Source organism: Corvus cornix, chromosome 1 (assembly GCF_000738735.6).
Source record: "Corvus cornix cornix isolate S_Up_H32 chromosome 1, ASM73873v5, whole genome shotgun sequence".
NCBI lineage: Eukaryota > Metazoa > Chordata > Aves > Passeriformes > Corvidae > Corvus > Corvus cornix.
The window spans coordinates 46885830-46898740 of record NC_046332.1 but is presented as its reverse complement, the minus strand read 5'-3'; the positions used below and the strand labels follow the sequence as shown (position 1 = coordinate 46898740).

Genomic DNA, 12911 nt, shown 5'->3' with positions numbered 1-12911 from the left:
GTCTGTTCCAGTGCTCAGTCATCTGCACAGTGAAGAAGTTCTTGTTCATGTTCAGGTGGAATGTCCTGTGCATCGGTTTCTGCCCATCGCCCTTGTCCTATTGCTCAGCACCACCAAAAAGAGCCTGGCCCCATCCTTTTGACACATTATATACATTGATAAGATCCTTTCTCAGCCTTCTCTTCTCCAAGCTAATGGCTGCTGGGGTGAAATCTTGATCCTCTTTAACCACTGCCACCAGGATGCTCCAACATTTCCAGCAGAGACAGTCAGTAAAGCTCCCATTCAGGATTGTCCCAGGGGGCTGGTCACTCCTAGATGGAGGACTGCATTTGTCGTCATTGAACTTCATGAGGTTGCTGATGTCCCATTCCTCCAGCCTGTCCAAGTTCCTCTCAAGCAAATCAACTTCATGTCACCATTTTGGTGTCACCTGGACATACTAAGATCCAATTTTAAAAGCCCGATTATGCGGCCCTGCCTTACTTATATCAAACAATAAAATATAATAGAACAGAGCTACTTTCTAAAGAACTTAAAAGACTGAACAATCACATTAAATCCAGGTTCTCAGATTCTTTGTTATTACAAAACTTAATAATTGCCTGAGGTTTGCTGCCCTCCACAGGCTATTTTTGTTATAGTTGCAAAGAGAGTATTTCAGTGTGGAAAGCATTGCTACAATGCAATAATATTCTAGGAAAGATCTACTCCTGTCATTTTGTATTAACAACACAGCATAAAATGAACAAGTACTTTACTTAGTTATAGCGTGCTGTTGTGAAATATCACTATGAACAGGACATGAACGCCAAATTCTGCATTGGAGAACAGGTCAGTGGAAAATAAACTAATTCAGTGCCAGGTTTTGGTATGGAAATACACGTTTATTCACCCATCTAAATAATAACTTCCTTCTGGATGAACAGTCTGTATGTGGGCTTGATACTAGAGAAGATGTAGTGTTTGATTGGGGAACAATGATTACTAAAAGCAGACCATATGAGGAAAATATTTAAAAAACGGGACCAAAAATAGTTGTGGGAAGAAACTGAATTTTCAAGGGATCCATGCACTACTATATATATATATATACATATATATGTATATCTATATATCTATATATATACATATGTACACATATATATATATATATATACTCTGACTTCTATTATGAAAGTAAAATTGATCTTCAGGAAGGACATATTTTAACTGCCTCAGGCAAGGTGAATCATAATAGAATACTAATTATTTATACTCTGGCAAGGCACATGAAAAACAAAGAGGTTACCATTTTCTGAATGCAGTGGGCAAGGAGTAGTTCCTGATCTGGCTTCGTTGATAAGAATGCATCCCAGCCGTGAGTTTGTCTCATGGAAACCATCTAATGGCAGAACAGGAATGTAAACTACCACCAAATCTAAACATAACACTTGTGTAAACTCTTCCCCTTAAGCAGAATAAAGAAATCCTGGGTGTGGTGTGAAAGTATCTTCCCTAGGAAGCGGCCCTGAGCCCTTCCTACCACCTCATTCATTACTGGGGTCGTGTTCCTTTGTATCGAGACCAGTTGCACGGAAAATACCCAAACTCTGTTTATTTCTGCAAGCCTGTTTGAACACAAGAGCAGTTTGGATATGAGAGGGATGAGGTGCTTTTCCATAGAAGAACCCTTCTGGCGCAATCCCTTCATTTTGCCGGTTCGGAGAGTTTGTGCAAGATGTGAAATGCGCTCCGCTGTCACAGCGTGGCAGCTTCCAGCGCGTGTAGAGACAGATCTGCACAGGCAACTGCGGGACAGCGAGTTTGTGGGTGCCCTCAGTGCATCCGCAACTAGAACGCGCAAAATTCTGTGAGAGGTTCCGCACCTCGCGTGGGAGAACTTCTGCCTAAGGCTCTCCAAATGGAAATTACTAAAATCACGGCTTGAGACAGGTGACGGCACCGAGCAATTATTTTCTGAACGTTTTAGAAAAAGTTCAGTGGGAGATTCCTGCAGAAGGAAACGTAAACAGAAAGAAAAGAAAAGAAAGGGAGGCAAGGTCACGGGAAAAGGAAAAGCGTCCCATTTAACGCCGCAGGAGGCCTCGCAAGGAAGCAGCAGAGAGAACACCAACTCTAAAATGTCATTCCTTATGTAAGTTATTACACGGTGCCAACACGCGTGCGCGCGAGGGGGCGGGGCTCCACGTGGGGCCCGCCCCTCACTCGCGAGCGGAACCTGCGCCGGCAGCGCTGGCAGCCACCCGGACCGCAATCCGTGCTGGAGCCGGCACCCGGAACCGCAATTGGAGCTGGAGCGCGCCCTGCTTGCACACCCAGGGTCGGTGTCCCGGGCGGAGGCGGCTCCTGCTGCCGCCGGGAGGGACGGGGCGCAGAGCGCGGCGCGGGCTGAGGCCGGGCCGGTCAGCAGGCAGGGACGGGGCTTTCGGGTCTCCCCGGCTGCGCTCTCGCAGGCTTCCCCCACCGGGCAGGCGGGCGGCACGGGTGCCTCCCCGGTTTGCCGCAGCGGGTGACGCGGCCCGCCGGCAGGCAGGGGCAGCCGTGGGCTCGGGCAGGGCGCGGGTCCGGCCGGAGCGGTCGGTGTCGGGGCCGGGCCGGGCAGCCCGGGGGGACGGCGCAGGAGGGCACGAGCTGCCACGCGCTGCTGCGATTGGTCGGCGGCCGCGGGCCCGGCCGGGGGATGGGCGGGAGCCCCGTCAGTCACGGCGCTCCCGTCCCCCCGGCAACAGGCGGGGGGGCCGGCAGCACCGGGCCCAAGGGCTCGCGGAGTCCCCGGAGCCCTCGTGGCTCCGCGGCCCGGGGGCACGGCCCCGACCCCCTGCCCCTGCCCTGGGCGGGGCCTGGCGCGGCGCTGGCGTCTGCAGGCCCTGCTGCCGGCCGGGAGTGGGGGTGGGGCGGGCGGGCAGTCTCAGGCCCTTGGCTGGGTCGCTCTGGGTGTCCCGGGGGCTGTGTCTTCACTACCTTCTGACTCTCCCTTTTTCTCTCCTTCCGCCCTCCTTCCCCAGGCTTCGTGCGTGGGGGGCTTCTGGGTTTGGTTTGGGGGTTGTTTTTATTTTTTTTTTTATTCCCGAAGTCGGTGAGATCATCCTGCCTGGAGGCTGCGGTGTGACAGAAATGCTAAATAGCCCTCTGGCTCGAGGAGGCTTCCTCAGTTTAACTCCGTAGTCGCCTTGCAATCAGGTGGTAGTCTTTCAGAAAATGAGTACCTAATTGAACCGGGGGTAGTACTTCAGGGATACAGGCTAAAACCTAAAAGCATAAGGTATATATTAAAAAAATAGTCGTAAACTTCAAGCAATAGTCCAGAGTAACCATGAATGGAGAACTAATGGAGTAAATCTTAGGTTGAAAATTCTAGAAAACGTAAGCTGTTGGCATGTGGCCCCTACCTCTTTGCAAACGAAGAGTAATCCGAGTCATAAGTGGATTTCGATTTCAGTTTTTTGCATCTTAGTAGTTAATACCCTTCATCTTTTAAATACTCTGAAATATTCTAGTGCAAAGTACCTCATTTTTGATGCAGTTAATACCCTTCAACTTTCACAACTCTAAAACATTTTAGGTGTCAAAGTACTTCGTTTTGATGGCATTTGATAAGTAGGGATAGTAGTTGTCATCCGTGGAGTTATGTTAAACAGATGGGACAACCGAGCACTTCACACTTCTTACTGTTTCTAAGTGAGTCATTTAAGGAGTGTGACTAATCATCCTACCATACAGTTGTCAACAAAAGAGTATTTTTTTTCCCTAACTACCTACAAAATCAAAGAGATTTCCAGATTTTCTGTGGATGATAGCTGAAAACTAAAGAACCTCTCTTTTGAACAACACTTTAAATTTAGGTTGAGGGGGACTACATGTGGTGGACTTCTTAAGAATATGTATCGCATTTTTTTTCTGTGCAGCAATACACTGATGTACCTGGGAAGTCGGTTAACTTGGTATGGTCATTGTCGAGCCAGCAGCCACATGTTGTTTTAAGGCATTTGTCTAAATAACAACCTCAAGTGAAACTGAATTGATTTTAACAATCCCCTCCCCGCTGCACCTGTGTCAAGTTGTAAGTCACCTGGGAGAGAGGAACTTCAGTATTCAGTGCAGTATGGATTGGGGATTTTCATGGTAATAGTCATGATGGGTGTAGTCAAGGTAATGAACGTGCTAACTGAGGGGCTGGGGGTTGGGTGGGAACTGCTTTTGTTATGAGGAAATGGGGGTAGTAAGAGGAAGAGCTGGATGAGAAATTTGTGTTTAGAAGTGTGATATGAGATGTGACCTGATTTGAACATAGCCCTTGTGGGAAATCGAAGTCAGCAGTTATCTACAGCTTGTGAGACTGAGCAAAGAGGGCAACAGTGATAAAAAAAAAAAAATTACGGGAATGGAAAATGTCTTGAAGGGAAGATACTCAGATTTAATTTATTTTGAGTTAGAGCGGGGAGAAAAGATTTTAAATGCATCAAAATGTAGTTTTGGACACAGGAGGAAGATGATTGATTTGGAAGAAGTGTTTAGAAGTGCAGCTACCTGGGGCAGGGGCTGGTGGGGGGAAGTAACATGAGGTGTGGAAATAATGAAACCAAGGATACGTCAGAATGGATCCCACAAAGAACATAAGAAAGGTATATTAAATGTATGCCAGTTTCTGCTGTTGACAAATACATTTTCTCATTTTTGGTATCTGTTTGCAGTATTGATAAAGATTGGCTTTTTTTTCTGTATTTCTAATAGTCAGTTGATTTGGTCTGTTTGTTGTCTCATTACCTGTCTTGTGAAGACTAATTACTGATCAGGAGTGTGCTTAGAATGCTGTTTTCTGTGTTTTCCCCATAATTTAAACTTGAAGTGACTTTTATGTGTATGTGAATTGACAAAAAGCAAACAAAAAAGAAAGGCATTTACCCAAGTGCAAGCAGAATGATGCAGTGTGATTTGAGCTTTTTAGGGAAGTGGTCTCTTTTGTCAGGTGTCTGCCTCAGCAGGTGCCTTTTGTTAAACAGGCAGCTCAATTGAAAGGAGACTTTATCGTCTTCCAAATAGAGAGTGGAAGAACAGGTTTCCTTCAGAAAATAGAAAAGTTGAGGAGTGGTCTGAGCACTGATTTGCCCTGGATTGATTCCTAACCAGAGAGAGGTGGTAATGACACAGAAAGCAATGGAGATGATGCCTCTTTGACACTGGAAGGTTATTCTTGCCTTCTAACAGTGTGGTCCTACTGGTTCAGTATTTGGTAAGTGATGAAGAACTGTGGCTAAAGCATGGCCCATCCCTTTTACACCCCTTTTCTGGAGATGGGTATCCCTTTGCTAGCTAGTCCTTGGATTAGAGAATGCAAGGAAAATATGCAAATAATGTAAGAATGTCAGAAGAGTCATTCCACCAAAAATAAATCTGTAGGCTGTATGCTATGTGGGGGATATTACTGATGGAAATACTAAATACAGTCTTATGTTGGGGTTGTCACAAGTTTACACTGGGTAATTGCAGTCCAATAATCAGAGAACCATGTTTTTAACTATACTTCAGCTTTTAAAATACTCCACACTGCTGTTGTATTTTACTTGGGAGAAAGGACATAAATTTTATGTTCATTCCTTTAACTTTCTAGAATATCCTTATTTAGCTAAAAAAAAAAATCTGTCATTACATTTTTATTTTAAAGTTGCCATACCAACCAGTATGGCCTTTCAGTGAGGAAGGGGGCTTGAAACTATTTTTCAGCAAGCTAGAAGTATTTATATGTTTGCGTAATAAACTACACTGGTGTCTTGGCAAATAATGTGGAGCTTGGTTCACCTTAATCATCTTTAGCTATTAATAAACTAATTCATTTGAAAATGCTGGGAACGTTTTACTGTAAATTAGGTAAATTCTTCCTGTAATTCCTGTGCAGTCTAATCTTCTGGTTTTGTCCAGGACAGCTTGGCATTATCATTATGGATCGCTCCCGACACCGTGCAGGAAATGGCAATGAGCAGGCGCCTTCACGAGAGCGCAGCCACGGCGAAGGTGAGAGACAGCGGCAGCTGGAGCGCCTCAGCAGGGAGGAGGCCTATTACCAGTTCATTAACGAACTCAACGAGGAGGACTACAGGTTAATGAGGGACCGAAACCTGCTTGGCACTCCTGGTAAGATATGCATACCTTCAGTAGAAGAGGCGTAAGGTGGAGCAACACACCTGCTGTTAGGCACCAGGTGTGGTAGTGTGACTCAAGCAGCCTGACTTCTGTGGCTTTGCAGAAAGGAAAAAATCCTCCGTATGGAACAACGGTATAACACTTCACCTTTATACAAAGATGCTGCATTTGAGTGTCTAAACCCAGATAATTAACATTCAGTACACTACAGTATGTCTGTTGATATGTGGCAATTTTGGGGCCCTCTGAATTGTTACTGGAAGCTGGCATACTCTTGACATATTCAGCATGTTTTTCTTCCACCCCACTACCTACTTCCTCTGATACCTGCATTATAATCTCACATTAGTGCTGTTTTCTTTCTGGTTTCATCAGTTTTATCTGTCCTCTGAAGATTTTCATTCAAGATAGAAAATGTTATTTCTGCATGGCTGTGTTGAGGCAGTAATAGTGTCTTATCTAACAGTGTTATCAAAATGTAAATTAATTCAGGAGAAATAACAGCAGAAGAGTTGCAGCAACGTTTGGAGGGGGCTAAGGAGCGTCTGACATCACAGTCTGATCTGGATAACAGAGAAGGTGAAGGTAGAACGGGTGGAGGTAAACATTCTTCATTCATATATGTAGACGCATAGTATGTGGTGCATAAATACAGTTCTGTAAAGGTATTTGAGAGGCTCATTTCTCTTGCTTTTTTTCAATGTGTCTCTGGGTATTGTTTAAAAGTAAGAGAGATTTCCTAATGCTACCAAAACAAACTTGAAATACTTGATGAAAACTTGTTTATGTTAATCACAAATTACTTGCTCTTTTTTCCCTCATTTTGCTTTGTTAGTAAATGTAATAGCACAAAAAATACTAATATTTCAGTTCTTAGAGGTTTTTATCATGTATTAGAGCAGTTGGAAAGGAAGTTAATTGGAAACAGTTAATCTCTTCACTGTTTTGCCACTTTTGTTGTTTCTTTTCCATTTGTTTTAGTCAAGCGAGGCTTGTGGTTTTTGCATTTAATGTCTTCAATTCCCCAGAAATACTGGCTTAATCATTTGGCCAGTTCTAGTCAGATTTAGGAGAAGAATTGGCAGCTCAGAAATAAAGGTACCAAAGTTCTTGGAGGTTTCCTGGACATTGAGAGATGATGGAGTAGGGAGAACTTAATCTGATCCCTTCAAGGGAAAATCTTCACTGTGGTCATGACAACTGGCCTGATTTATACACATAGTTAGCCCTAACCACAACACTTGTATCTGTTCCTGAGCTTGTAGTTAGTGGAGGTTTGAAAATGGAGCTGTGGGTATTGTAATAGGAAAAGAGTATATTTGCGCAAAAGGAGAAAATCTGTTCAAACCATGCATCCTACCTGGACACATTCCTGTGTAAGCTGCTCTAGGTGACCCTGCCTTGGCAGCAGAGTTGAGCTAGATTATTTCCAGAGGTCCCTTCCAACCTTAATGATTCTGTGATCATTTATTCTACTGCTTGTAGATACAATTCTTTAAAATGTTTTCCAGAAGAAGACAAGACTTATTATTCCTTTCCCTGCTGTATCAAAATGAGTAGTTAAAATATTCCCTAGCTGATAACTTCAGCAAGGGGCAGGTATTCGACAAATACAACTATCTTTGGACCACGTGAGTTTTGCTGACATTTTTTCATAGAGAATATTTTTGTACATTAGCATAGCAAGGTAGGTGCCCTGCTACTGTATCGTGTCTGAAATTGGAGCCCAGCAAGTGAAGAGGATTTGGAGTAGAGAATTTGGAGTGCATTGTGCCATGCAGCTGTATGAATATTTGCAATTCTTTGTTTCTCTCAGATTCTGAAGTTCTTGGGGAAAACTCAAATGGCGACTCTTTGCTTGAATGGCTTAACACATTTCGTCGCACGGGAAATGCCACTCGCAGTGGACAGAGTGGGAACCAAACCTGGAGAGCTGTGAGTCGAACGAATCCAAACAGTGGGGAGTTTCGCTTTAGTCTTGAAATCAATATAAATCATGATCATAATAGTTTTGAAACAGCTGGGGAGGAGTACGTTGATATAGATGCTACCAGACTGTACGTAGAAAGAAGGCGTCAGCTAGTTGCCAGTTCAGTAGCCCCACGAACAAGGAGCATGGCTGCGAGAGAGGCAAACAACGAAGCTGCAAGGACCAGGCTTTTAAGACGTGCCATGGCACTAAGGTCAGAAATAGTCTCTCATGCAGTCTCGCGGAGGCTCAGGAGCAGAACGAGGGAGCTGGCAGGCCAGACAAATAATAGTACACAAAATAATTTTGCAGCTGCTGGTGACCCAAGAGAAACAGCAGAAAGAGGTGCTTCTGCAGGAGTTAGAAGGGGTAGAGCTAGAACTAATGTCCGGATGAATACAAACCAAAGACTAGAAATTTTGCGGCTGAGGTCTACCTTAAGTAGTCGAAGCCGCTCCCCACTGCAAAGGCAAGATGATACTGCTCATTCTGAGGAACGTGGTCAGAGGCAGGATAGAAATGCACAGCAGGTTAACAGAAGTAGGAGACAAACAGCTCAGGCTTCTCCACAGCCTACTGAAGAGCAAGCAAGAGGTAATGCTCAGGCTCCTCAGCCTTCCTTAGCCCCATCCTTAGGAATAACTTCAGAAGAGGAAGAATCTAGTAGGCCAGTAGCTGCTGTCAGAAGGCACCCGACAATTACACTAGATCTTCAGGTGAGAAGAATTCGTCCTGGAGAAAACAGAGACCGGGACAGCATTGCCAGCAGAACTCGTTCTAGAGTAGGAATGTCAGAAAACACTGTTACCTTTGAAAGTGACAGTGGGGGATTTCGGCGCACGATATCACGATCAGAACGCGCGGGTATTCGGACCTACGTTAGCACTATACGGATACCTCTTCGTCGGATTTCAGAAACTGGGCTTGGGGAACCTTCATCAGTGGCTCTTCGATCAATCCTTAGACAGATAATGACAGGCTTTGGAGAGCTGAGTTCTTTAATGGAAACCGAATCTAATTCGGAAGTACAAAGAGGCGGTCATCACTTAGCAGATGCACAGAATAACTCAAGCTCAGCAAACAGCAGTGTCCCAAGTGAGGTTTCGTCTAGAAATGGACATGCAGTGGAAGGCAGGAGGGGAAGAAATGGACAGAGGGGTGGTAGTCAACGCTCTGGGCGCAATCATGAGAACCAAGATAACAGGCAGTCTCAAGATGCAAACAACCTAGTGGAGAACGGAACACTGCCCATCCTTCGACTCGCCCATTTCTTCCTGCTGAATGAAGATGATGATGATGATCGCTTAAGAGGTTTAACCAAAGAGCAGATTGACAATCTTTCTACACGGAACTATGGGGATATTCACACCGAAAGCGAACGGAGTAAAACGTGCAGTGTTTGCATTAATGAATATGCAACAGGGAATAAACTAAGGCAGTTACCTTGTATGCATGAGTTTCATATTCATTGTATTGATCGCTGGCTTTCTGAAAACTCCACTTGCCCAATTTGTCGGCAGCCAGTTTTGGGGTCTAATGCCACAGATAATGGCTAGAATTGTTTGTACTGATCAGTACTCAAGGATCTGCTCCTGCTCTGTTTGTAATGAGCCAGATGAAATGCATTGACTTAGATAGGGGTCCATTTGGGGGGGGAGTTTTGTTAAATGTCTTTAAAAATTATAGGAAACTTATCTAAATCTAACAGTGTAAATACTATTTTTTCCAAGTGCAGGTCTAGGAGGACACATAGAACCAAATGATATTGGTAAAGTTTATATTTTTTTAGGCAATTTTGTTATGCTAAGCACTTTTGTAAATACAGAAATGCAATAGTTAATCAGTCCTGCTTAATGTATGTTTTTTAACATTGTAATGGACTCGCTTTATTTAGATTACAAGTTGTTTCACACAGACCCACCACTGTGTTGAAAAATTAGTGGCTAAATAGCCATTTGTTAGCTTTTTGTTCTAAGAACAATTTCTTTTACAGAGAGTCTCTTGCTGGACATGTTTGCTGAAGATATTTAAGTTACTTGAAGTGCTCATTTTAATAGACTTTTTTTTTTAAAACATTGAAATATCCTTTCCAAAAACTTGCCAATTTGGTTCTATTTAAAAAATTCTATGGCAATTTTTGCATGTGGGTTTACACAGTTCTTAACATTGACGAGTTCTTATTCAGAAGTGGATGAGTTAGTGGCATTATGAAATGTACATAATTAAATGCTGTCTTGGACAATCTTTGTCTTTTCAATGCAGACAGCAGTCAAATTGGTAATTCCAAGAGGGTGTGTCTTACTTGCTCAAAGAATAAATGAGCGCTGAGGAAGCCTTTTTACTCTTCCAAATTACTCAGTTGATATTCCTGGGGTTTTAACTGCCTTCGTTTAAAGAGGGGAAACATTTCCTTGACCATGATATTGTCTATAATATGCATGTTTTGGCATCCTACTCAGAAGAACAAAACAAAGGCTTGAAGTGCTTTTGTACAGAAATTTAAGGTACACATATAGTATTAGTCCTCTTGAAACATGCCTGAGGACTAAATGGCAAAAGACACTAAAAAGGACAAAATAAGCTTCCCTGAAAGTCCCCAGTATCTGTATAATTAGATATTAAACTTTATACCAATGACTTACACCAAAATAAAGTTGCAAGATAAATAATTGAGGCTTTGTGTGAATTACTGTTGAGCCATATCCTGTAGATTAATAAGACTTACTGTTCTTGATGTTCAGTCTCAGTTTTCACTTTATTCTTTCCCCACTTTTCCCCAGCTCTGTTCCTGGCCTGTTAGTTGTTATGGTACATAAAAGCCCAGCACAAAGCGCTCCAGGGGTTTCTGGGAGAAACTGAACGTTACAAAGCTCATCTTCTGAGCAACCTGCACCTCAGTCCCTAGAGAAAGGCAGAATTGTGCAATTATCTGGTGTGTGTATATTCTGAGCAGTAAAAAGAGTACTTGATGTGCACAGGTTCTACTGACTTTCTCTGCCTGTAGATAGTGGCCTTGACAAATGTGCTTCTGAGCCAGGTGCTTTACTTAGAACATCTGCTCATTACATACTTCATCCTTCAAGGGTAGCTATAAAATCCAGTGTGGGCTATTGGATGTCTACTTCAGTTCTGCAAGTGAAAAACTTGGGTCATAAATTTCACAGAAGGGCGTTTTTTCATTCCTAAAAGTAGTTCTAAGAAACTATTATGAGATTTAGATGATTTAAGGATATGATTAAGATCTCTTCTGATGTAATTTGTGCTGTTAACTACTGCAAACATTGCTGACCCCTCCCTTGAGTGCTTCCTTAGCTGCAATAAAGAGTGAGGAGATTTAAATGTGATTATCAGAGCTAGCTTATTTTTTTACTTTTTTTTCCTGTTACTTCTGTTACCTCCTGAGGCTGACAATATATAAATATATGTATATATGCCTTCTGCTGCTTCCTTGTTTCTTTATGACTTTCTTTTATATTTGAAATCTGCCCGATTGAAAAGACACATATGTAGAAACCTGCCTTTGGCTCACTATTGCTTTGCTGGTCAGGTTCTTCAAGGTCAGTTTTGGCTTTAATCCTTACAACTGCTACGCTGATGCACTAGAGGTAAAGGGAGGTTCCTTGTGCCTTCTTTCATTCAAGTGGGATTTTGCTGCAAGAGCACAATTTGGTACATGGTTCAAGATGAGATCATCTATGATCAGGTATGTTTAACTGAGCTGTGAGCAGAATATGCCAAAGTACAGTGAGAGCTTTCTGTAGAAATAGTAGGCTATGGGATAAGAAACATGAAGCCTCCACTACAATACTCCTGTCCTACCACATGGAAGCTGTCAAGTATTTCCCCTCCATTTGAGAAGCATGTAATTTGTTACTCAGCTTTCTCAAGAAATTGCATTGATGGGACCAGTTAAATCTTAGTGATTCCGTTTGGTATTGGCTTTTGTTACCTCCATTTCTGTGATAAAATTTCAGTTCTCTGCCACCCCCACCCTCCAAACACTTTTTTTGCCTTGTCCTTTGGTGACATTAAGAAAAGTAATTTATTTATATGGAATTTAATAGAAAAATGTGGGCAGAATTTTTACAAATAAGTTTATTTGAAATGAAATACTAAATTGAGCTCAACTAGTAGCACTGATCTAGAGCCTGTAGAAAACCTTAATGTGGAACATGACCCAGAGAGCTGCCTTGAACAATACCCCTGCAAAAATACAGAGAAATATCAGGCTGAATTAATAGGTTTTTCTATTTCTTACCTGTGTGATGCTATCAGTGACTTTCTAGCTGGTATTATGGCCCTGTATGTCTCTGTAATAGTCTCTTTAATAATATGACATCGAAGTGGATTCCCATGTTGCCAAATAACACACAATTAGCAACACATGCAAATTTGGAAATGTAAAAGGAAACATTAAATGATAGCAGGTTATGTCCTGCCACTTCATGCTTTTGCCTTGATGGAAAATAACTATTCTGCTTTTAAAAGGAGATGCCACTTCCCCATGCCCAAGCTCCTGCTGAAGTAACCCTGCGTAGTCATTTGGTAACTACCAAGTGACTGGTCAGAGCCCAACCAGCCTGACCACTAGGCCAGTTAGGAATGATGTGGGGACGGGCAGGACATCCTGCAGCCACGTGAGGAAGCGGTGGGCCAAGTTGGCAGTCAAGAGTGTGAAAGGTGATGTGGGCAGAAGAAATCTCTTAACGGAAGAGAGTTGCAGTGGACTCACTCCAGGTCTGTTCACACAAATAAAGCAGGCCCTACAGGCCAGTATGGGGGGCAGATACCTTACTTTCTC

The 12911-nt window shown here is 43.1% G+C and overlaps 1 protein-coding gene across 8 annotated transcripts; it reads left to right on the top strand.

The window, feature by feature from the left end:
• Nucleotides 1-2217: 2217 nt before the first annotated feature.
• RNF6 (ring finger protein 6) lies at nucleotides 2218-11537 on the top strand. 8 transcript variants are annotated; one of them, XM_019286375.3, is made up of 5 exons: nucleotides 2943-3183; nucleotides 3909-4625; nucleotides 5920-6132; nucleotides 6634-6741; nucleotides 7958-11537. In XM_019286375.3, the coding sequence occupies exons 2-5, from the start codon at nucleotides 4577-4579 to the stop codon at nucleotides 9664-9666; spliced, it is 2079 nt and encodes a 692-aa protein (XP_019141920.1). In that variant the 5' UTR covers nucleotides 2943-3183; nucleotides 3909-4576; the 3' UTR covers nucleotides 9667-11537. The 8 variants fall into 8 exon arrangements, with proteins under 8 accessions (XP_010398553.1, XP_010398552.1, XP_019141920.1 ...); XM_010400251.4 differs by lacking the exons at nucleotides 2943-3183; nucleotides 3909-4625 and adding an exon at nucleotides 2218-2323 and having other exon boundaries at nucleotides 5925-6132; XM_010400250.3 differs by lacking the exons at nucleotides 2943-3183; nucleotides 3909-4625 and adding an exon at nucleotides 2218-2323.
• Nucleotides 11538-12911: the final 1374 nt, after the last annotated feature.

Bases quoted from the DNA above. Each gene is read 5' to 3' on its own strand.
- RNF6 (XM_019286375.3), top strand. From the start codon at position 4,577: ATGAAACCAAGGATACGTCAGAATGGATCCCACAAAGAACATAAGAAA. The intron at 4,626-5,919 runs GTATATTAAATG...GGTTTTGTCCAG, and splicing joins CCACAAAGAACATAAGAAAG to GACAGCTTGGCATTATCATT. The intron at 6,133-6,633 runs GTAAGATATGCA...AAATTAATTCAG, and splicing joins AAACCTGCTTGGCACTCCTG to GAGAAATAACAGCAGAAGAG.